General features: G+C 52.5%; 11 protein-coding genes across 14 annotated transcripts; 7 read left to right on the forward strand and 4 right to left on the reverse strand.

The window, feature by feature from the left end:
- The first annotated feature begins 688 nt into the window (after nt 1–688).
- H257_06349 (hypothetical protein) lies at nt 689–1,521 on the forward strand. Its single transcript, XM_009831540.1, has one exon. It carries the CDS (start codon nt 694–696, stop codon nt 1,468–1,470), a length of 777 nt encoding a protein of 258 aa, XP_009829842.1. The 5' UTR covers nt 689–693; the 3' UTR covers nt 1,471–1,521.
- A 676-nt stretch (nt 1,522–2,197) lies between these two features.
- H257_06350 (hypothetical protein) lies at nt 2,198–3,291 on the forward strand. The gene has a single exon (XM_009831541.1). The coding sequence runs from the start codon at nt 2,214–2,216 to the stop codon at nt 3,198–3,200; it is 987 nt and encodes a 328-aa protein (XP_009829843.1). The 5' UTR covers nt 2,198–2,213; the 3' UTR covers nt 3,201–3,291.
- H257_06351 (hypothetical protein) lies at nt 2,199–7,716 on the reverse strand. Its single transcript, XM_009831542.1, has 8 exons — nt 7,560–7,716; nt 7,339–7,500; nt 7,200–7,289; nt 7,072–7,137; nt 6,604–7,020; nt 6,385–6,532; nt 4,442–6,250; nt 2,199–4,226 (listed from the first exon to the last, which is right to left on the reverse strand). The coding sequence occupies exons 1-8, from the start codon at nt 7,707–7,709 to the stop codon at nt 3,295–3,297; spliced, it is 3,774 nt and encodes a 1,257-aa protein (XP_009829844.1). The 5' UTR covers nt 7,710–7,716; the 3' UTR covers nt 2,199–3,294.
- Nucleotides 7,717–7,860: 144 nt separating this feature from the next.
- On the forward strand, nt 7,861–9,168 carry H257_06352 (hypothetical protein). Of its 4 annotated transcripts, none has more exons than XM_009831545.1 (7): nt 7,861–8,015; nt 8,077–8,143; nt 8,193–8,285; nt 8,344–8,488; nt 8,539–8,592; nt 8,665–8,812; nt 8,865–9,168. In XM_009831545.1, exons 1-7 carry the CDS (start codon nt 7,865–7,867, stop codon nt 9,050–9,052), a joined length of 846 nt encoding a protein of 281 aa, XP_009829847.1. In that variant the 5' UTR covers nt 7,861–7,864; the 3' UTR covers nt 9,053–9,168. The 4 variants fall into 4 exon arrangements, with proteins under 4 accessions (XP_009829847.1, XP_009829848.1, XP_009829846.1 ...); XM_009831546.1 differs by having other exon boundaries at nt 8,193–8,273; XM_009831544.1 differs by having other exon boundaries at nt 8,193–8,488.
- A 729-nt stretch (nt 9,169–9,897) lies between these two features.
- Nucleotides 9,898–11,350, reverse strand: H257_06353 (hypothetical protein). The gene is made up of 8 exons (XM_009831547.1): nt 11,329–11,350; nt 11,159–11,266; nt 10,885–11,113; nt 10,723–10,826; nt 10,595–10,672; nt 10,338–10,543; nt 10,163–10,281; nt 9,898–10,114 (listed from the first exon to the last, which is right to left on the reverse strand). Exons 1-8 carry the CDS (start codon nt 11,329–11,331, stop codon nt 9,969–9,971), a joined length of 993 nt encoding a protein of 330 aa, XP_009829849.1. The 5' UTR covers nt 11,332–11,350; the 3' UTR covers nt 9,898–9,968.
- Nucleotides 11,351–11,545: 195 nt separating this feature from the next.
- Nucleotides 11,546–13,751, forward strand: H257_06354 (hypothetical protein). The gene is made up of 6 exons (XM_009831548.1): nt 11,546–12,126; nt 12,191–12,337; nt 12,388–12,570; nt 13,154–13,242; nt 13,294–13,372; nt 13,438–13,751. The coding sequence occupies exons 1-6, from the start codon at nt 11,563–11,565 to the stop codon at nt 13,525–13,527; spliced, it is 1,152 nt and encodes a 383-aa protein (XP_009829850.1). The 5' UTR covers nt 11,546–11,562; the 3' UTR covers nt 13,528–13,751.
- Nucleotides 13,578–15,121, reverse strand: H257_06355 (hypothetical protein; the record flags this gene model as incomplete). The annotated part of the gene is made up of 4 exons (XM_009831549.1): nt 13,578–13,886; nt 14,061–14,759; nt 14,814–15,035; nt 15,092–15,121. The coding sequence occupies 4 exons, from the start codon at nt 15,119–15,121 to the stop codon at nt 13,578–13,580; spliced, it is 1,260 nt and encodes a 419-aa protein (XP_009829851.1).
- A 68-nt stretch (nt 15,122–15,189) lies between these two features.
- H257_06356 (hypothetical protein) lies at nt 15,190–15,717 on the forward strand (the record flags this gene model as incomplete). The annotated part of the gene is made up of 2 exons (XM_009831550.1): nt 15,190–15,201; nt 15,253–15,717. 2 exons carry the CDS (start codon nt 15,190–15,192, stop codon nt 15,715–15,717), a joined length of 477 nt encoding a protein of 158 aa, XP_009829852.1.
- Nucleotides 15,718–15,970: 253 nt separating this feature from the next.
- On the reverse strand, nt 15,971–17,619 carry H257_06357 (hypothetical protein; the record flags this gene model as incomplete). The annotated part of the gene is made up of 2 exons (XM_009831551.1): nt 15,971–16,124; nt 16,619–17,619. 2 exons carry the CDS (start codon nt 17,617–17,619, stop codon nt 15,971–15,973), a joined length of 1,155 nt encoding a protein of 384 aa, XP_009829853.1.
- A 1,424-nt stretch (nt 17,620–19,043) lies between these two features.
- Nucleotides 19,044–19,407, forward strand: H257_06358 (hypothetical protein; the record flags this gene model as incomplete). The annotated part of the gene is made up of 2 exons (XM_009831552.1): nt 19,044–19,171; nt 19,287–19,407. The coding sequence occupies 2 exons, from the start codon at nt 19,044–19,046 to the stop codon at nt 19,405–19,407; spliced, it is 249 nt and encodes an 82-aa protein (XP_009829854.1).
- A 247-nt stretch (nt 19,408–19,654) lies between these two features.
- On the forward strand, nt 19,655–20,018 carry H257_06359 (hypothetical protein; the record flags this gene model as incomplete). Its single annotated transcript, XM_009831553.1, has 2 exons — nt 19,655–19,782; nt 19,898–20,018. The coding sequence occupies 2 exons, from the start codon at nt 19,655–19,657 to the stop codon at nt 20,016–20,018; spliced, it is 249 nt and encodes an 82-aa protein (XP_009829855.1).
- Nucleotides 20,019–20,154: the final 136 nt, after the last annotated feature.

Consider the following 20,154-nt stretch of genomic DNA (forward strand, 5'->3'; position numbering starts at 1 on the left):
CATGCACCAATCATACAGTGAACCTCTGAATTTCTATTCACAATTACATACAAAAAGGAAGGTTAAGATAATCGACTTAAATTAGCACTCAAAATTATAGAGGTTCCGCGTCTAAAACGGTATCCAAGGACTACTCCAAGCCTTGTCCAAGGGCATAAGAACTTAATTATGCGTTGTTCTCCAGGGAATTCCCTACCTTTAGGACTATATAGAATTCCAAAATGATCAAGTAGGACGGACATAACGTTATGCCCATTTTTTGACATCAAATGAAGAGTTGTATGTCTTCACTGTAAATTGGCATTTTACGTTACACCGTCCCAGCCGGTGTGATCACGTGGTGGCGCGGGCGGTGGCGCACGACATCTTGGTGGCACCGATCGCGAGTGCTGAAGTGGCATTTCTTGCCTTGGCTCACCAGAGCCGCCACGGCATTGCGGCCGAGTGCACAACATAATGTTACCTGTAACTAGTTAAAGGGAGAACCACATTGGAAATAGTTAGGGTGAACTCATCAGACATCAATTCTCCGGAGCATCAAGCTCACTGGAAGCAGATGTTACAAATTTGATCAACCGGTAGCTGTTCAAAATTGTAACATCTGCTGTCAGTATTATAGCCAATCGTATGCAAGAAACAAGGCGTGATGGACTCTTATTGGATATTAAAAAGTAGCAAGGTTGCTCACCTTCGATGAGCCCACAACTCGTCCGCCTCCAGAAGCGCCATCGTGCTGCATTGGAGACCAACACAGGACCGAAAGCCAAGGTGAGCGGGGCGCACACGAGTGATGATGACCTGGACACAGAGCTAGACAGGCTGGAACATGCGGTGTTGGCATTGGAAGCGGAAACTGGTCGTTTGGAAGGAAAGGTGATGGTGCTGGAGCAGATTCCATGGGAGTCGATTCGTCTGCACGACCAGCGATCTTCGAGGGTGATAGACGCGTATCTTCGAGTGTTCCGGCACGGGTTCAAAGTTCGACGAACAGAGGAAGCAAATCACCAAGAGCGGTTTCTACGGTCAATCTGTCGCGAGGACATGGTGTTTTGCGGCGACAAGTGGTCTACGCACGGCGTGGACAAACTCATACACGCGTTTCGAATGTACAGCTCGTCCCATACCAATTACTCCATGCAGGCCACGTGCATGGAAGTGGTGCGAAACGACGAAGACAGCTGCGACGTCGTGTGCCACGTCCTCTGCTCGGTCTCCCAGCGCCTCACCCGCTCGATGCTGTCCGCATATTACCCCCACATCATGAACCAAGAGACATTGGTGCAGACACTCATCGGCCAGGACATTCACGTGGACACGAAAGTCACGTTTGGATTCAATCCGTGTGGCCTCGTTGATGTCTACGGCGCGCACATGAATCGAGAAAAAGCGTTCGCCCAACTGGTGGGGGTAGACGTGGCTGCCATGCTTGCCGACGGCAACCAGTACACGACACTTGTGAATTTACCATGAATGTTCACCCCTAAGTTTATCAAGCCAACAGCCAGTTACACCAGTGTCCAATATTGATATTTCAAGCCCACTATACTCCTGGGGGTGTTAATCTTAAGCTCGTGAACGGTTACGTTGACGTGAAGGGTGAAAACTACTAACTGCAAGTTAGTAGTTACTAGTACGTACTCGGAGTATGGTGCAAGAAGCCTAGAAACGACGATATTTTGAGCACTTTTTAGAGCATTATACCATGTGCAGTATTACTTTTTCCTGGCAAAGTAACCACAAAAACGACAGATCTCGACAAGCCGAATCGATCATGTAGTTCCAATTCACAATTGACGAAAAAATGAGAGGAGCTACTCCCCTTGGACCATTTTAAGTATGTCTAAGACGAACAGATCGCCTTGCTACAACAGAAATATATGGGCTCGGACGGCCAAACCATACGTCTCGACGTTTGTATATGCCAGTTATTCGTACACGTTATCCGTACGTAGATTAAGTTTAACCTATGATTATCCAAGGTTTAACCTGGCAGAATACTGTTTAACGCTCCAGGGTTTACCCCAAAACATATAGGTTAAATAGAAAAACGTAGGGCAACAGATTTGGCCTGTTCGCGTTTCTAGCTTTCTTGCTCATCAACGTCAGCAAAACTGAGTTCGATCAGTCAAAATACATGGTTATTTTGACTGTCCAATCACGTGCAAGGTCACGATCGAGTCATCATTTTTGAATTGACTGTGACAGGCAACATCATGGGAAGGTCCGCTGCATCGATCGCCGACATTGTGGACGCCCACCATCACTTCTATGACACCAACGAGAAGCACTATGCGTTCCTCAAATCCCTTGGTGCGTCTCCATACCTCCCCGAGCAATACGCCAGCGCCGTCGGCGATCTCCCAATCTCTCGCTCGGTGCACATCGATGCAATGCCCGACAGTGGTCTTGCCGAAGTCGAGTGGATTGAAAGCCTCGTCGCAGCCGGACGCGCCCCTACCGTTGCTGCCATTGTCGCTGCTTGCAACCTTGCGGACGACGATGTCGATGCCCAATTGACCGCCCTTGTTGCCGCGTCGTCCAAGGTCCGCGGCATTCGCTTCATGGTCGATTACGAAGGCCCGTTTGATGGCGGCAAGAACGCAACCCACATCGCCGTGTCACGCCACGGAAACGATTACATTCGCGACACCACGGGCCCAGCTCAGTCATTTGAACGCGGGTTTGCATTGCTGGCCTCGCATTCTTTGTCGTTCGACTTGCAATGCAGTCCGTTGCAGTTGGACGCCGCCGCCGCGCTCATCGCACGCCACCCCGAAGTGCCCGTCGTGGTTGATCATTTGGGCAAGGTACGCCACCTTGCCGTCGACGGCAGCGCCGCAGAAGCGGCCAAGCTGACGGTGTGGCGCGCGGGACTTGCAAAATTGGCGGCGCTACCCAACGTGTTCGTCAAGCTGTCCATGTTGGGCTACGTCGTGCCCGGATGGCACGAAGATGCCAAGAAGGAGGCTTTTGTGCGCGACTTGGTGCGCGAAGTCATCGGCCTCTTCGGCGTCCATCGCTCCATGTTCGCCTCCAACTGGCACCAGAACGGCGCCGCGGCCAACGCAGACGGTGCCGACTCCACCGGCCCCACCATGCCCCAACTGTACGCAAGTTTTCACGACTGGGTGTCGGATTTCTCAGAAGCGGATCGGCACGCGCTGTTTGCAGGCACCGCCGCGACGTTTTATCGCATTTAACTACCCTTGAACACTCACTACACGGTTGTTGCCAATGCTATAGTCCTTTATAAAACACTAGCAATACTTCAATAGTATAGCTATATTCCCATTCCTAGCAATCCAACATGGTCTGCGCTCGTCCACCCTGCTGAATCCAACGGCAAAGCGTGTCGTACAGCGGCCGCACCAGGTCAGCCGTGGCTTGGTTGTCGTAAGCATAGCTGGGAATCCACACAATGCCATGATGTAGCACCCGAATGAACACGGGCGCGTGGCGGTGCATGTACTGGACGTAGCCGCGCGCTTTCCACGTCTCGGGGGGCGGTCGCCGCTGGCCGCTTCCATGTCTCTGGGCGCCGGGCGACAGCTGTTGCTTGGGCATGAGTCCGTGGCCGATGCCGCCGCTGTCGGCAACGTGCGCCCCATCGAGGACAAACCCCCAGCTGAGACACTGTTGATGCAACTCAATCGTTTCGACTTGTACGTCAGCGCCGTCGTCTTCTTGTTTGTCGCCCCCTCGACGATCAATAGGATACTGGGGACCCACGAACGGAAGCAGCACGGACGACAGAAACGGGTGGATGTGCAACTGGTGGACCTGCGTAAACTCGGGCACACGGCGCAGGTCCAAGTGCGCATGTTTGCATTTTCGCTTGAATGTTGTGACAAAGTCGTCGACGACGGTGCCGCTGCACGCGAGCCATCGCACGTCCACGTGGAAGGTCGCGTTCGGGTACCAGTGGGCATCCACGAGCAGCATGAGCCACTCATTGCGGCAGTCCACCTCCAGTCGCGCCGTCGTGTTGCAGCTCACGCGCACAAACTGCCTCGCCGTGTTGGTCGCGGCGCAATGGGGGCGCTCCAGCGGGTCGGCGTGGACAGTCACATGCAGCACATCCCCGCCATCGACTTTGGACTGGAGAAACTCGAGCAGCTTTTGCGCTCGCGTCGATTCCGATGTGTCGAGAGGTGGCGTCGGCAGAGAGGAGGAGGATGGCGGTGGCGGCGGTACCACCACAAATCGAATACGACGGCATTTCGTGCCTACCGAGACATAAACGTCTACTACTAGTACTATATTGGCAACGGAAATAGATAGTACTCTAACAACAACGGTGACAGTCTCATGTCTCCAAGAGTGCATACAATATGGACATTCCGCAGATACAAGCAATACGGGGTTATCCCTTGGGTAATCAAGACACAAACAGGCAACGAAACGAGGACATTTGGTGTCGAAAATGTGTGACACTGTATACCGTCGTGCATCGAGTCGACGTAGCCGCAGAGGAGGTTGTCGGTGGTGTTCCAGTTGTCTTCGGGGCACGGAAACTCGTGAAACGTCTGCAGCTGCTTGTGAAATGACTGCGTGAGCGAGTCGTACAGCGAGTACTCGTACACAAACGGCAGTGTATCGTGGCTCTTGACTCGTTTATGGAAGATCTTGACGTCGATCGTTTGCTGGAGGTGGTCGTAAATGAGCTTGTGCACGCGGTGGCCCATGCTCAGATGGTACGTCGTGCGGTGCGGAACGTTTCCGACGCGAAGCGCCGTCGAAGGTCCTCCGCTTCCTCCCGTGTCGTCCACGACTCCCTTTGGGGGGTGCTCCACCAGCTGAAAATCGCTCGATAGCCGCTGGCAGATCATCTCCACGAGCAGCTGGTGCGTGATGGGCTTGCCCGTCGTTTCGAGCAGCATGAGCGAGTAAAACGACTCTGTATAGTTGACGTGCAAGTCCTTGGGGTAAAAATCCGTCGTCAGCGGGAGCACCGCCGGGTTCACGAGAGACTTCCAGTTGGGTCCTGCCGCCACCGCGTTGCACTCAGGGGTCCAAGGGAAGATGTGGCTCCACCGCCGCCGGTTGGACGTGAGTTTGCCGTCGTCGGCGGGGCTTTGAAACGGATCGCACGCGGGCTTTGGCGGCTTGTTTGCTGATCGGTATTGGTGATGGTGATAGTAGGGCATACTTGCATTCCATGCTGTCGTGATGGGTGACCCGAAATTGGTCTCGGTGGACGACGGGTGCCGCGAGCTCCGGGGGCTCGTCAAATCTATGCGGTTCTTGAGCACGAAGGATGGGGACTCGAGCGACGACACCATCGACGGGTTGTACACGATGGGGCTGCTTTGGTGAAGCTGGTGCATTGAGACGGCAGCTTGGAGGGGGCTTCGTCCGTCGCGTAGTTCGTGGTTGGTGTCGTCGTTAAACGAGTTGGAGTTGGGGGGGTGGGGGCTCGGCTGCGGCTTGAACTTGTGCAGGCGCTGGAGGTTTTGCATGCTCAGAACACGTTTACGATGCAGCCCAAGCTGGTTGTCGTCGTGCTTTTCTGAAAACGACATGTACTTGGACTCTTTGAGCGGAGTACTGAACCAAGGGTCGTCCCCTGCGTCGGCTCCCCATCTCTCAGGCCTTGGGCCAATAAACACAGTGTCGTCATATGTTTGGAGGTCTTGGTGCGCTGGTTGGTCGGCCGTGCGATGGAGGGCGACCGGTGGGGGGTGGTGTGCCGACGACTCCAGAGACGAAAACAGTCGCGGGTTGGCGTTCGTGAGGATGTTCACCAGCGGCACGGGTATCAGCGCTCGGTCAAACATGCGACAGCGTGGGAGCGGGGCGAATGCGCCGCGGCGGCACTCGCTTCCATCGTCTGCGACGTTGCAGTGGCATCGCATCAGACTCTTCTTGGCGGCGCCGCACGTGCAGTCAAAGTCCAGAAAGCTCACGCTTATCCAATGCGGCACACTGAACTCTGTGGGGGCGTCCGTCTTGGCAGCATGGCTCCACCGGAAGAGCGGCACCGGGTGCAGAGGCGGCATCGACACGGACACCATGTCCATACCCACGCCCGTGTCCATCATTCGCTGCTTGGTGATCTGCGCCAGTCGTTTGGACACTTGAAACACGGCGCTGCCGGCCGTGAGCATGACGATGCCTTGGCCCGCGCGGTTCAGATCCCTGTCCATGTAGTGCTTGTCCAAGAGGTTGAGTGTGACGTTGATGGCTTCGAGCACGTTGCCTTCCGACGCACGCGCGGGAACGCCGTGCGGAAGCGCGAGCCACTGGACCCCTACTGTCATATACACATAACATGCTTCATAGAACACATACGATACACCCATAAAGGCAGCAAGCAAATCGAAATCTAAACGATTTTCATCACCATGTAAAACGAGCAGTACTAGAAATGTACAGCAATATTACCTCCCGACGATGTCGACACGGCGTACGTGGCGGGGCGGCTGTCTGTGGGAAGGCGCCATCGATGACGTTCTGCATATGATGCAAACTCTGCTTGAAGCAGCCGTACGAGGAGTGACCAGTCTGGACCCGTGTAATCTCGAATAAGGACCTACGTACTCACATTCACCATCACAACGAGGTAGGTACCTATGGCTTTGAAGTTTGGTTGTTTGGTCGTACTTTGTAAAAGTCTTCGTAGAACCGACCGCTGCGGCTGTCGACGTGGATGGCGGGGCTGCCGAGCGCGGCAGCAGACGGCAGATGGTCAGAACCTACTGCGTATTCGTCGGCAAACAAGGCGGACGTGGGGTCGTAATCGCAAGGGAACTGGGTCTTGTCGTAAAAGCTGCGGGAGAACATGAGCACGGTCACCGAGTGTCCGACGCTGGCCTCCTGCCACTTGGCCACCAGCGACCGGACGAAGCGGTGGATGAGCTTCTCAAAGTACATTTCGCCGTCGTCTGCGAAGTCCCACATCTCGGGACTCATGTGCACGAGCCAGAAGATGCGGCTGGACCGGGACCGGAGGATAAGCTTTGTGTCAGTCCCCATGACTCCGCACAGCACGTTGTCGTCCTTTGCCAATAGCATTTCCACCTGGCAGGTAGATATCGAGAGAGATGTTGGCATGTTGGCAGGTCGTAGTACCTGGGCGCGAGTGCCTAGGGTTTCGTAGACTTTGCCTGCAAACAAACACTTTCCAAACATAGCAACCTGAGGAAAACGAGGGTGACGACGACTACGAGGGTGGTGGTATGTGGTTGCGTTTACAGTACCTTGTACCGCCATAAGTCGGCGCGGGACATGAACTGGTCCTTGAAAGACAACTCAATAAAGTCGACGGTTGCGTCGCTGGGCTCAATGCGCTACGTGAATGTGTTGGCGGTGATGTGGGGAGATTGTTTGATCTAGTACCTGCACTGTGACTTCGTGAAATGGATCGAGTTGGAATTGCAGCGCCAAGTCCTTGAGAATGCTCACTTGGAGCTTTCCGCGAACTGGAGCCAATGTGCGCACTTGCATGATTAGACGAAGATGCGTTCGATCGGGTTGAACGATCTCGACAATGTCATGCAGCTACAGAGTTTGAAACATGATGTCAGCATGGTCTATCGATATCTTTTGGATTCGTCAACCTTGAGGTCGGGAAACGACTCTGGGTTCACGACAAGCTCTTCCCCGTTCCCATATTCAGGTCCATGAAACATGAGCTTGTACGCAGCATTTTGGCGCTTGATTGACATACGGTGAGCGCTTGGCCGTCGCGGCAGCAGTTTCGGTGGCATGATTGCAATTCCTCAAAGTTGAAGGTATTTGTCGAAAGCACACATTCCGATTTAGGATTTCCCAAATTGGACCAATCAAACCCCTTAAACTTATTTCAATTCAGCCAATCCAAATAAGATGCCAACTAAGCTAATCACCAACGTGACAAGAAGAAATGTTTGGCCGGCGACCGTTCGCGAACATGCCGCGCCACCCTCGCGGACGTGGCCAGCGAAACGACGGCATGCTGCTCATGCTAGCCATGCAGCTGCTCGGACAGATCCAGCAACTCGAACGAAAACCCCCCGTGACGCTGGCGTTGATGGGTAACCATTACCATTACCATTGTCAGTTGTGGTTGTGCATTAAAACTGTGGGTACACTTAGGTGGTATGGCGGCGCTCTTTCTCTACAAGGGTCAACCTGGTGTGCCTACAGCCCGGCGATACGCCTTGTAAGTTCCCATGATTGTGACCATTGGACCTGACAAGCCCGACTTATAGGTGTCCGGACCTCATCGTCGAGCAGTTTGAGTGGCCGCGGCTCATTGTGTCGGCGTTTCTTCATGCGGACGAATGGCACTTGTACAACAACATGTACAATTCTCCCTCGCATCGTCCATCCCGTTAGCATGATAACTATGGTCTTATGTAGGGCATCGTTCCTGTGGAAAGGAGTGCATCTAGAATTCCGTGTCGGCAGCGAACAATTCGCCACGATGGTGGCGCTACTACTCGTGTTGTCTCATATGCTTGCGGTTGGGGCAGCCTATGTATTGGCCTACGCCCTCGACGACTCGGTATGTGTCATGTACAAGGTGTCGACTCATTTGACAATGGACATGTCTAGAGTTTCATCCATCAGTGCTCGATTGGGTTCTCCGCCGTTTTATTTGCCCTTAAAGTACGTAGAACTGCAAAAAAACCTGCGACAAGGTGTGAAACCCACTCTCTTTCCCTTTGGACACATTCGCAGGTCGTGCTGAACCAGAGCTCTCCTGCGTACACCAACATTCTGGGCATCCCAGTGCACACAAAGTACGCGGCGTGGGTGGAGCTCGCGTACTTGCATTATTTCGTGCCCGGGTCGTCGTTTGTCGGCCATTTGGCTGGCATTTGCGCTGGTAATTATATGCTTCTTTGATCCAACCACGGATCGTGAGGTCTCGCGGGTAGGGTACTTGTACGTGGCAGCACAGCCTGCCTTCGCCCGGCGATGGACGATGCCGTCGTCACATCGGACACGATATACATATGCATCGGGCCATGCGCACAACAACAACAATGCAGCAGCCCCACGACCTGGTGAAAGTGATGAAGCGTATGCCCGTCGCCTCCAAGAAGACGAGTATCGACGGAGATAGTTAGCGGCGTTGTCGTGCCTTGACGCTTACTCCAACCATGATAATAGCAATCCACAATATTGTGAATTCGCTAATATCGAATCACGCTGGAGTTCTGATTGGTTGAATATACTTGTCCATTCTGTAAGAGCCAATCAAATCCACTCAAAATTGGATTAGCCAATAGCGTCGATTCGTGATTCGATTCGACGGGGTCTGGAAATCTGTACCGAATCCACAATAATTCGCTGGCCTTTTAGTTGATATAACGTGCGAACCAAGTGTGCTGCCCCTCATATCGTCCTTTACCCCAAATTTGGATTTTTGTGATGAATCGCCAAATCTATCGATCGATGCATGGTATCACACTAATTGAAGTCACACACTAATTTGACGTTGATGACCTGCACTATGATTGGCTAAATCCTTCTGCCGATTCTTCTGTACATTTCATTCTCCATGTCTTAGAATAACTAAGTTAGGTTTCAACACTGTGTATACCGTGCGTTTGGGCAAAACGAATCTTTCGTTTTAAAATACTGGTCGGATTTAGCTCATTCTTTTCTTAATCGCTTCGTCTTGAATTAAAGATGATGAATCCCCAGTTTTGAAGGCTAAATATGAATGGTGATAGACTTATGTGCCTTCGTGACATGGGGAATCCAAGCATTTGCTTGGGTCGGATTGGCACGTAGTGAAAATAAGATAGCTCGAATTTTTAAAAACTTGCAAAGTGAATATCCACTACTGTCCGTTTAGCTGCGGCTGTACTATACATATACTATTAATAGTATAGCAACGTCCACATCAACCAAATGACGAGTCCGCAGCGTATATATAATATATATATATATATATTGAACGTATTCAGTAGGATGGGATAACCAAGTCGTCGTGACAAGGGTTCTTATAACAAGGTCTCTTGGGTTTACTATATCTAGGCCAAGTCTCCGCTCACGGCGTGTACACATTGCCACTGATGCTTGTAGTCTTGTTGCCACATGCGCACTGTGCCGTCGTCCCCCGTGGACGCCAACATGGTCCCCGTCACATTCCACTGCACTCGCCACACCTCGAACGCGCCTACCACACATCATGATCATTCGTCATACCCATATAATGCGATAATACCATGGTCTTTCGTGGTCACTTGAACCACCTCGCTCTGCTCTTGACGGTTCGGGTTGATCTTGAGCTTCCAAATGCGAATCGTGCGGTCTTTGCTGGCCGTAGCGAGCCAATGGCACGACCTACAACCAGTCGCTTCAGTGACCCCAATGATCCGAACCGCATAGGTGTGGCATACCGGCCAAGGTTGGGCGCCCATGCGACGTCGTGAATGACGTCCGAGTGCCCCGCGAGTTCTGCGATGACGTGCCACTGTTTCTCCACAGTGAACCCCCACACTTTGGCCGTCTTGGAGTTGCCCCCCACCAGCAACATGGGGATGTCGAACCGACTCGAATTCCACGACAGACACGTGGCACCCTCTGCGTCCGCCAAAAAGTTTTCCTAGCATCACCAGCTAAAAAAGAGTTTTTTCGTTGGAGCAATGAGTAGTACAGGAAGGGTCCATTCCGACAAGTTCATTGGATTCGCCGCTTCGTACATGCGGATGTACCCGTCGGCAGACGCAGTGGCCTACATAGAGATGAAAAATAATGAACCATTTATCATGGATTACGAGTTACCAATCGAAGACCCAAATGCCGCGGCGCGAACTTGACGTCGTGGACGGATTCACGGGAATCGGTCAATTGAGCTTGGAGTGTCCACGGCTGGGACTGCGATGGACCTGCGAACGGTGTCAATGTACTACTGTACGTGATCAAGGGTGGAAGCAAAGGACGTACCAGAGTCGGACGGATGATGGGAGAGTGACATCGAGCCATGCGGGGGGAGCGGCGCCGCCGACGGTGGTTTCGACAACGACTCTTCCCAGACGATCACGGTACGGTCGAAGGAACAGGACGCGACAATCTGGCCAAACTCGGGATGACCCCACGCGACTTTCCACACGCTGGCTTGGTGTGCCGTCCATTCATATTGCAGCTGCCATTGCCCATCGATGATTTCCCAAATCTAATGCATTGTGAAGGAATGATGCAAGGGTGGTAATAACGATACCTTGATTTTGCGGTCGGAGGAGCAGGTTGCGAGACGTTTTCCGTAGAAGTCAAAGCTCATATCATGGATAAAGTCCCCATGCTGCGACGCGAAGCGATGGAAGGATTTCTAGGCATAGAGAGACATCGCATCAGGCGCGGAGATGGCGGTCCGCCTTTGAATGGACTCACCATCGTCGATCGTTCCAGCGGCATGCAAAAATGCTCATGCCATTTCAAGCGACCGTTGTGATTGGTCCAAAGTTAAAATCTCACTTTCAAAAATATACAGGAAAATTTACAAATTCAAAATATCATTTTAGAAACAAATTCTCAATAAAGTGAAATATCCCGAACAGAGAGGTATTAAATATCACAGGTGAAATAGTCACCATCTTGAAATTTGGATATTCGTCCCGACGATCGATGGCCGAACGCCGCATCCTCGAAGAGACCGAGGTGTATGAGACCCCAGAGGTCGAAGTGTACCCCAGTGGAGGAAGCTCTACACTGCATCCATATGCACACATTGACGACACAACATCCGGCTCCGACTTGAATGAGATTGACCGAGCCCCGCTCCGACCAGCAGACGCGTTCCACGCCTTTCTCGGCGCGTCGGTCCCTTCGAACTCGGAAGAATTGAAGGTTGTGCCGCGGGGAGAACTGGAAACCCCTACGATGCGGTACCATCGACTTCAGCAGGAAATGGGCGAGCTCGAGACCGATCTGGAATTGCTCCAGAACCTATCCAAGGACTCCACGGACCCTCCAACCTACCGCACAATGCTGCAAGGCCTCAAATCGCTACAAGCGAACTTGAGTCAGCTGCAGCTGGACCCAACAACGTCCGCGCAGCAGAACACCCCCAGCACCGTCCAAGCGCAACAACACCATCTCTCGACGCAGTTGTGGAGAGACATTCAATCGTTTCGCGAGCAACATGTCGCTACGACAGCATCCTCCGACAGCAACGCAGCCGGTCTCATCGTACGTATCTTCTCCTCTTCTAATGGAACATCATCATCACGAACAGTCGATGTTGTGGATATAGTATGAGGTGTACGCTGTGCACGAAGAGGACCAGTCTGCGAGATTGAAACTAGCAGCGGTCGAACAGCGCGTGGCACAGTTGGAACGTCTCGTGGGTCCTGCGTCGTCGTCCGCCGAGGCAGCGTCGTTGCTCCGTCATGTGCAAGAGGTTTTTCTCACTCACTCTCCATGATGAATGTCTCATGACCCCCATTGTAGCTGGAAACACGGGTATCGCTCCTGACATCGTCCGAGGTGTCGGCCATTTCGTCGCGAGTGGGCACGCTGTTGAACCAATTGACTTCGATCAGCAAACTGCAAGACACGAGTCCGATCGTCCACCAAACCATCGCCACCGCCCAAGAGACCACGCAAGTCGCCGCCATGTACGACAAGCTTCAGGTATTGTGTGCATTTCCCCTAAATTTGATCCACATTATATCTTGTACATTCAATACTATACAATTCAATACTTTACAACAAATTTAGTATACTGATCTCCCCCCTTAAACGAACGGGGTAAACTTGATAATTTTTGAAACTTTATATTATCCAACCATATCGGAAGGTGATGACTTTTTCAAAATTCGAACACTTGAATCGTTTGGCATTGAAATGGATGACATCATTTCCACTGTGAGAAACTGCTGGAGACGCACTGGCATACTCAGCTCTGACTTGGAGACGCCCAGCGCTTGAATGCATGTATAAATGGTTGGTTCAGACAGCCTGCAAATACCTGTAAGAGTTACTTTACTGTGTGAATTGCATAATTTGCTCCGTTTCGTTTAAGGGTGGAGATCAGTATACCTGATGTATGCGGAGGACTGGGCTGAAGTTTTGATTGGCGGAAATTCGATAGTGATTGGTTTGATTGGTTCTTTGACTCAATCTCGTGAGACATTCGATTCTGCTGAGGGCTCCAATTTCGAATCGATTTAACCATACTTTCCATATCTTTATCTATATAATGTTGGTTTCGCAGTCTGTGGGCGCGACGGCAGCAGCCATCCCCGCTTTGGTGGACAAACTCACCAGCGTCCAAGCGCTTCACGACGCCGCCAGTACCTTTAGGTACTTTGTTAACGATCGTCCTTCATCTCGGACGTTTGATGGGATGAATAGTGAACGCATTGCCACGTTGGAGCTCAACACGACGCAACTGCAGGCTATCTTGGCCACCGATGCCACGCTCCTTGAAAATGTATGTGCAATCAGCTGTACATATTTTATTATTTCCAAATATTCATGCATTAATATATCAAGTAGATGGAAGCCAACTTGACGCGCAACCTCAGCACATTCCAAGCCAACCTGGAGCACCTCGACGCTCGGCTGCAAAAACTGTCTGCACCATAAATCACGTGAAATAGTTTGTGATATTATATTCGAGCATTGATACTTTTGTCTTATAATTGAGCCTTCCATTGGCCAACAGCCGCGGGGCCGGCGTCCCGGGCGTCCAAGTAGTCGTTGAGCACCTCTCGAAAGTCCTGGATGCTCGCCACGCCTTTGGGCGTGTACTCTGTTCGAAGCGTCGCGCGGACATACACTTGGTCGAGCACGTCGGGCGGAATTTCGTCGTACCCCATCTTGCTAAACAAGTTTGTCAGAAACGCTTTGGTCCTCACTGTCGTAAACTCGGCGTCTTCAACACCAAGTGCCGAGTACTGGTTTGGGTACAGCAACTCGTGCGCGTTGACGTCGTCGCCATAGTTCTACACACATTCACAATGTGCAGTCAATCGCATGATATATTACTATCAATAGGAAATATATATCCATCGTAAATATATCTATATCCATTGTATATATATATATATATATATATATATATATCCATTGTAAATATATATATATCCATCGTAAATACTAAGTATATATATATATACCTGGGCGTCGGCAATGGACCGCTTGGACGGAGGGGCAACATCGGACCGAATGCTGGGCACTCCAAACGACCGGTGCTCATCGGTAGCGTTCATCCACCCGCGGTTCACTGGCTTGCCGAGATCTGCATCTGGCTGCTGCTCTTCAAACGAGTACGAGCCATGGATGGTAAGCGCGGCGTCGGCACAGCCCTTGGCATGCTTCACGCCAAACACATGGTCTGGACTGGTGGCGTGGTTGAAGCCTAGGTTGCGCGGCTTCCCCAGCATATCCATCGTGTTTTTCATGTCTTCGACGTTCTTCTTGGCGATCACGACCTTGCTCACGTGGTCGTCCATTTCGGGGTTGAGAATGGCCTCCACGCCGCCCTCGTCCTTTCGCTTGTGCATGCCAAACCGCGCCTTGGCCAAGTCCACATTGGCGTACTGCCGGTTCTTCTGCTCGCCGGGGTCGCAGCTCCCGTGGCTGCGCTTGTACAAAGCCTTGGTCTCGGCTGTCTCATTGAACGGGATGCCGTACAGGACGTCCTTGGCCACGTCGCTCGGCTCCGACGGCGCCCCAAACGTCGCGGTTGGATCGAAGTGGTGCCCGCGCGAGTACGTTGTGCCCAACGGTTCGCGCTTGGAACTCATGTACAGCGCCTCCAGTTTTTGCTGGGTGATTAGCGCGTGTTCCGTCGGCACTTTGGCAGGCATGATGTCCTAGTAAAAAACACCAGAAATGACGAAAATTGACGAAGCGAGAGTTGAATCTACCGAGACGTGGTCGCTGTTCTTGGACGTGATACCAAACTTTCGTGTGGCATCGATGTGCTTGACGTCGTCAATCAAGCCAGGATGCACAATGCGCGTCCCCGGCTCGGCGAAGTACGACTTGCGGAACTTTCGCACGGCTTCGGGCGTGCCTGGCCGAGCAGGAAAGTTCAAGCACGCGGCAGAGGAATCGTTTGCAGACGGCGTCTGCTTCAGTCCTGCGTTCTACGTAGCATTTCAATCTTAAGACTCAGTGTTCGCCTAGGGATGGACAATCCTACCGCAGGAAGCGGCTGGCGGCGCGCGCTCATGAGGTCAGCGCCAATCTATATTTACGCCGTTTCGCGTTGGAGTTTCACATTTGCTTCCGGATAACATGATGACAATTCCGGTTAAGGGACCACATTGCGACACTTCGAGTTTTGAGTTGTCAAGGTGTTAGGAAGAATGCTGGTGCCCTTGTGCGAACGTGTCGATCTTTGCCCATTCTTTGGGGTCAGTCATCGCGTACGACCTGCTCACCCACGGCCCTGGCGTCGTCTCCTCCACCGGCATGCGGTTCCCAGGGCTTGACTCCCCGTCGAAAACCTCTTTGCCGCTGGTTCCCCGTTCCGATCATACTCTTGGCGCGCGGCGACGTCGCATTGGATCACCAGAACGATGTTACAGCCTCTTCCACTTTGGTGAAACTCGTCCAAAGTGCAACTACTACTTGAACTTTATCCACCCGTCCGACCCGGTGGCCTACCGCGTGGAACCCTTACTCTGTCACAGCCCCACGGCGTCGTCAGTCTCGCTCTCCACTCTGTTTGACCCCAAAGACCTGCACGGCATGCCTTTCATCGACCTCTACACCCGCTTTCGTTCGTCTGTATCGAAACCAACATCCACGATGGCAGCGCCCTAAGTATCCCATTCCCAATTAAGTTCAAATGTCACGATTATGTTGGAGCTGCTAGCTAGCAGAGCAGGTTGTGGAGCTAGCCAGGACTGCAAAGTAATCTCTCCTTGCTGCACCCGCCAATGCTTCCACCGATGTTCAGGCCATACGGTCGGCCCTGACCATAAGCCATAATCCTCCAAGAATGGAGAGTTGTAGTCGAGCGTCCTCGGAATGATGTGAGGTTGCCGGCGCAGACTCCACTTACATTCCCAACTTTTCACTCGATCACTTCTTCGCCGCCAGATCCTTCGTCCCCGCGATGCTCCTCGGCGGATGCGACGTCTGTGTGGAACGGGGGTTCCCCGCGGCAAGACCCGACGACCGACTTGTGCGTACGGCACCCGTCTGACCCCATCACATATCGGATCGAGCTACTTTTGTACTCCGTGACAACGTCAGAAGACGATCAGCTCCTTACCCTCGTTCCCGAGTCGTTTCAACGGCTTAGACATGAAACAACCACTGACCTGTTGACTCGATAGGCGACACATTTCGTCCCTAGCCCCCAGCTTCCCCTGGCGACGAGCTCACCGCCAAGTGGGCATTCTAGAACCCAGGACGGCGCCCGCTTCCCACTCTTTCTACTGGATATCTGAGGATGTGGTGCTGGTCACGTTGCTACAGCTGTGCCGTCCGATTGTGGACGTCATTCGCCTGTACATTGCGAGGGGCCACCCCCTCATTCCGACTTTTGTTGGATATGCGACGACCACCCGTCGTTCCCCCACCACTGCACCGCCATTCGACGGGCGTTGTTTGCCAACGTAATGCCCCACAGGACTGGCAATTCAATTTGTTTCGAAACGACAGTTAGCAAACTAACACACGAACCATTTATACATAAATTTATCCAACGCGTTGTTACGCGACTGACGTGGCACTCTGTCGAAGCAGCTCGAGGCTGGTCGCGTCCAGAGGCGCTTTTTGGGCAAGGGACCATACCGATTCGCCCTGTCGAGTGAGGGCGTGGATGCTTTCGGGGTACACTTCCAGTAGCTTTTGCAGCCGCCTCGTAGACACCTGGTGGGCCACCGCCACATGAAGCGGTAGCCACCCGCTGGACGTGGGGATTCTGGTGCATTCTGGACACAACGAGAGAATCCACTGAAAGAGGTCAAATGGCGCCTTCATCACGGCCATGAGCAGTAGCTTGGCTCTGTCGTCGACGATGTCGTCCAAGGTAGGATCGTTGGCCGACATGCGCCGAGAAAGTTCTCGCCAGTCAAATGACGGACATTCCTCGGATGATTGGCGTAACGACGAAGCGGTGGAGGACGAAGATGACGTGGCGGCGGACGACGACGTGGTCGACAAGCCGGACATGGACGTCGAATGACGACGGGGTTTGATTGGACGATTGGAATCGGGTCGATACGACGAGCTCCGAAGGACGTGACCCACGAGGATATTGCCCCACACGTGAATCTTGGCCGCCGCCAGTCCTTGCTGCCCGTCGGCTCGCTTGAGCGCTTGGGTATCCATGGGCAGGTGCTCGTCAAAGATCATGATGGGCGTGTGGCCGGAAGGAATCGGTAAGATGGTGCTCTGAGGAAACGACTCGACCAGTCTCTGCACGCGGATCACGGACGCGCCGGCCATGAGCGCGAGATGCAACGGCAAGAAGCCGCCGTTGGAGAAAGTACGGACGCCATGCGGAAACGCTCGAATGAGGTACTCGAGCAGACCGAGGGGGATGTTGGCCTCCGTCACGGCCCAGTGCAGCACGTGCATGCCGTAGTCGTCGGTGGCTTCGATCTGGTCCTGCGACGCTTTGTCCACTGCCTTTCTAAGCCCACCCCAGTCGCAGATCTTGGCGAGGCGAAGGAGCGGGAGCTGCTGTTGCACCAGTGACGGCTGATAATTCATGGGGGAAAAGTGAGAATTCCGGTTCAAGATCGCAATGTCAAACCATCGAACCAACACGAGATTTTAGAGGAACAGTAGAATCTGAATCCGGCGAGATGAGTAACGACGGAATGAAACCGATTTAGGTAACCGTAACCAATTACGGTACAGTACACTAAAAGTACAGTACCCACTCGAGGAATCAACTCCACCGCGCCTACTGTAAAACAAGTTCCTTCGACCAAACAACACAACATAGCTACAAAAATGATTAGTTTCCTCGTTGAATATAGCCAAGGGGCTCAACTGATTGTGAGAAATTATACAATACGTAACTAAGTCACTGGTCTTAGGACATGTATTCTTCGCTGACAGTGCGCGGACCAACACAAATTGAGGTACACTGGTCCTCGAGCTCAACGAAAATACACTAGTGCAATTCCTCATACACTCGTGATAACAAGGGTGTTCTCGGATACCAGCGACCACACTTTCAAATTGTCATTCAACTTGCCATGTTCTCCCCTGCTTCCGACGCCGCCCCCCTCGTGCCTTCGGCCACCCCCCTTCAAGTGAGCCGCAACTAGGCTGGAACCTATCCCAGTGGCGCAACAGCCCTTTGTCCGTCGAGCGAGCCCTGTGATGAACCCCCTGTAGCTGCACTTAGCCTCTGCACCAGTTCGTATAACACGCTAACGTGAACCACTCGACTATGCCGTTTAGTCCATATTGACTTTGTGATGCACGATACATCCAGCTAGTACATAGTAGCCGATAGCGCACGAACTAAGCACACAATTGCGTCTCTCAGCGTGGTATAACTCGTCCGTAGTCATGAAACTCCCACAGCAAGTCTACCTCGACTTCGCCTACAGCGAAGCACTCATTCGACTCGAACCTCCTAGCTTCTCATTTCTCCTCAAGCGAGAACGAACCTACCTTCCCAGCACCATGCACCACTGGTCGTGAATCTCTTCTAAGCTCACATAGAGACTTTCAAGAGACGTCGAGATTGCACTTGCAACAAGTTCAATGTCATCACTCGGTACAGATCGCATCCAATAGGAAACGTTGTAGTGTTCTCGAATACCAGCGACCACACTTTCAATTTGTCATTCAACTTGCCATGTTCTCCCCTGCTTCCGACGCCGCCCCCCTCGTGCCTTCGGCCACCCCCCTTCAAGTGAGCCGCAACTAGGCTGGAACCTATCCCAGTGGCGCAACAGCCCTTTGTCCGTCGAGCGAGCCCTGTGATGAACCCCCTGTAGCTGCACTTAGCCTCTGCACCAGTTCGTATAACACGCTAACGTGAACCACTCGACTATGCCGTTTAGTCCATATTGACTTTGTGATGCACGATACATCCAGCTAGTACATAGTAGCCGATAGCGCACGAACTAAGCACACAATTGCGTCTCTCAGCGTGGTATAACTCGTCCGTAGTCATGAAACTCCCACAGCAAGTCTACCTCGACTTCGCCTACAGCGAAGCACTCATTCGACTCGAACCTCCTAGCTTCTCATTTCTCCTCAAGCGAGAACGAACCTACCTTCCCAGCACCATGCACCACTGGTCGTGAATCTCTTCTAAGCTCACATAGAGACTTTCAAGAGACGTCGAGATTGCACTTGCAACAAGTTCAATGTCATCACTCGGTACAGATCGCATCCAATAGGAAACGTTGTAGTGTTCTCGAATACCAGCGACCACACTTTCAATTTGTCATTCAACTTGCCATGTTCTCCCCTGCTTCCGACGCCGCCCCCCTCGTGCCTTCGGCCACCCCCCTTCAAGTGAGCCGCAACTAGGCTGGAACCTATCCCAGTGGCGCAACAGCCCTTTGTCCGTCGAGCGAGCCCTGTGATGAACCCCCTGTAGCTGCACTTAGCCTCTGCACCAGTTCGTATAACACGCTAACGTGAACCACTCGACTATGCCGTTTAGTCCATATTGACTTTGTGATGCACGATACATCCAGCTAGTACATAGTAGCCGATAGCGCACGAACTAAGCACACAATTGCGTCTCTCAGCGTGGTATAACTCGTCCGTAGTCATGAAACTCCCACAGCAAGTCTACCTCGACTTCGCCTACAGCGAAGCACTCATTCGACTCGAACCTCCTAGCTTCTCATTTCTCCTCAAGCGAGAACGAACCTACCTTCCCAGCACCATGCACCACTGGTCGTGAATCTCTTCTAAGCTCACATAGAGACTTTCAAGAGACGTCGAGATTGCACTTGCAACAAGTTCAATGTCATCACTCGGTACAGATCGCATCCAATAGGAAACGTTGTAGTGTTCTCGAATACCAGCGACCACACTTTCAATTTGTCATTCAACTTGCCATGTTCTCCCCTGCTTCCGACGCCGCCCCCCTCGTGCCTTCGGCCACCCCCCTTCAAGTGAGCCGCAACTAGGCTGGAACCTATCCCAGTGGCGCAACAGCCCTTTGTCCGTCGAGCGAGCCCTGTGATGAACCCCCTGTAGCTGCACTTAGCCTCTGCACCAGTTCGTATAACACGCTAACGTGAACCACTCGACTATGCCGTTTAG

This window comes from Aphanomyces astaci (assembly GCF_000520075.1).
Source record: "Aphanomyces astaci strain APO3 unplaced genomic scaffold supercont1.12, whole genome shotgun sequence".
In the NCBI taxonomy this organism is placed as follows: domain Eukaryota; phylum Oomycota; class Saprolegniomycetes; order Saprolegniales; family Verrucalvaceae; genus Aphanomyces; species Aphanomyces astaci.

Bases quoted from the DNA above. Each gene is read 5' to 3' on its own strand.
- H257_06353 (XM_009831547.1), bottom strand. The intron at 10,544-10,594 runs GTACTACTCATT...TGGTGATGCTAG, and splicing joins TGTCGGAATGGACCCTTCCT to GAAAACTTTTTGGCGGACGC. The intron at 10,115-10,162 runs GTATTATCGCAT...GATGTGTGGTAG, and splicing joins AGTGACCACGAAAGACCATG to GCGCGTTCGAGGTGTGGCGA.
- H257_06350 (XM_009831541.1), top strand. From the start codon at position 2,214: ATGGGAAGGTCCGCTGCATCGATCGCCGACATTGTGGACGCCCACCAT.
- H257_06351 (XM_009831542.1), bottom strand. From the start codon at position 7,709: ATGCCACCGAAACTGCTGCCGCGACGGCCAAGCGCTCACCGTATGTCA. The intron at 7,138-7,199 runs GTACTGTAAACG...CGTTTTCCTCAG, and splicing joins CCGACTTATGGCGGTACAAG to GTTGCTATGTTTGGAAAGTG. The intron at 7,021-7,071 runs GTACTACGACCT...TCTACCTGCCAG, and splicing joins CCCTAGGCACTCGCGCCCAG to GTGGAAATGCTATTGGCAAA.
- H257_06349 (XM_009831540.1), top strand. From the start codon at position 694: ATGAGCCCACAACTCGTCCGCCTCCAGAAGCGCCATCGTGCTGCATTG.
- H257_06352 (XM_009831543.1), top strand. From the start codon at position 7,865: ATGTTTGGCCGGCGACCGTTCGCGAACATGCCGCGCCACCCTCGCGGA. The intron at 8,016-8,076 runs GTAACCATTACC...GGGTACACTTAG, and splicing joins CGTGACGCTGGCGTTGATGG to GTGGTATGGCGGCGCTCTTT. The intron at 8,144-8,192 runs GTAAGTTCCCAT...CCCGACTTATAG, and splicing joins ACAGCCCGGCGATACGCCTT to GTGTCCGGACCTCATCGTCG.
- H257_06354 (XM_009831548.1), top strand. From the start codon at position 11,563: ATGGCCGAACGCCGCATCCTCGAAGAGACCGAGGTGTATGAGACCCCA. The intron at 12,338-12,387 runs GTTTTTCTCACT...CCCCCATTGTAG, and splicing joins TGCTCCGTCATGTGCAAGAG to CTGGAAACACGGGTATCGCT. The intron at 13,373-13,437 runs GTATGTGCAATC...TATATCAAGTAG, and splicing joins ATGCCACGCTCCTTGAAAAT to ATGGAAGCCAACTTGACGCG.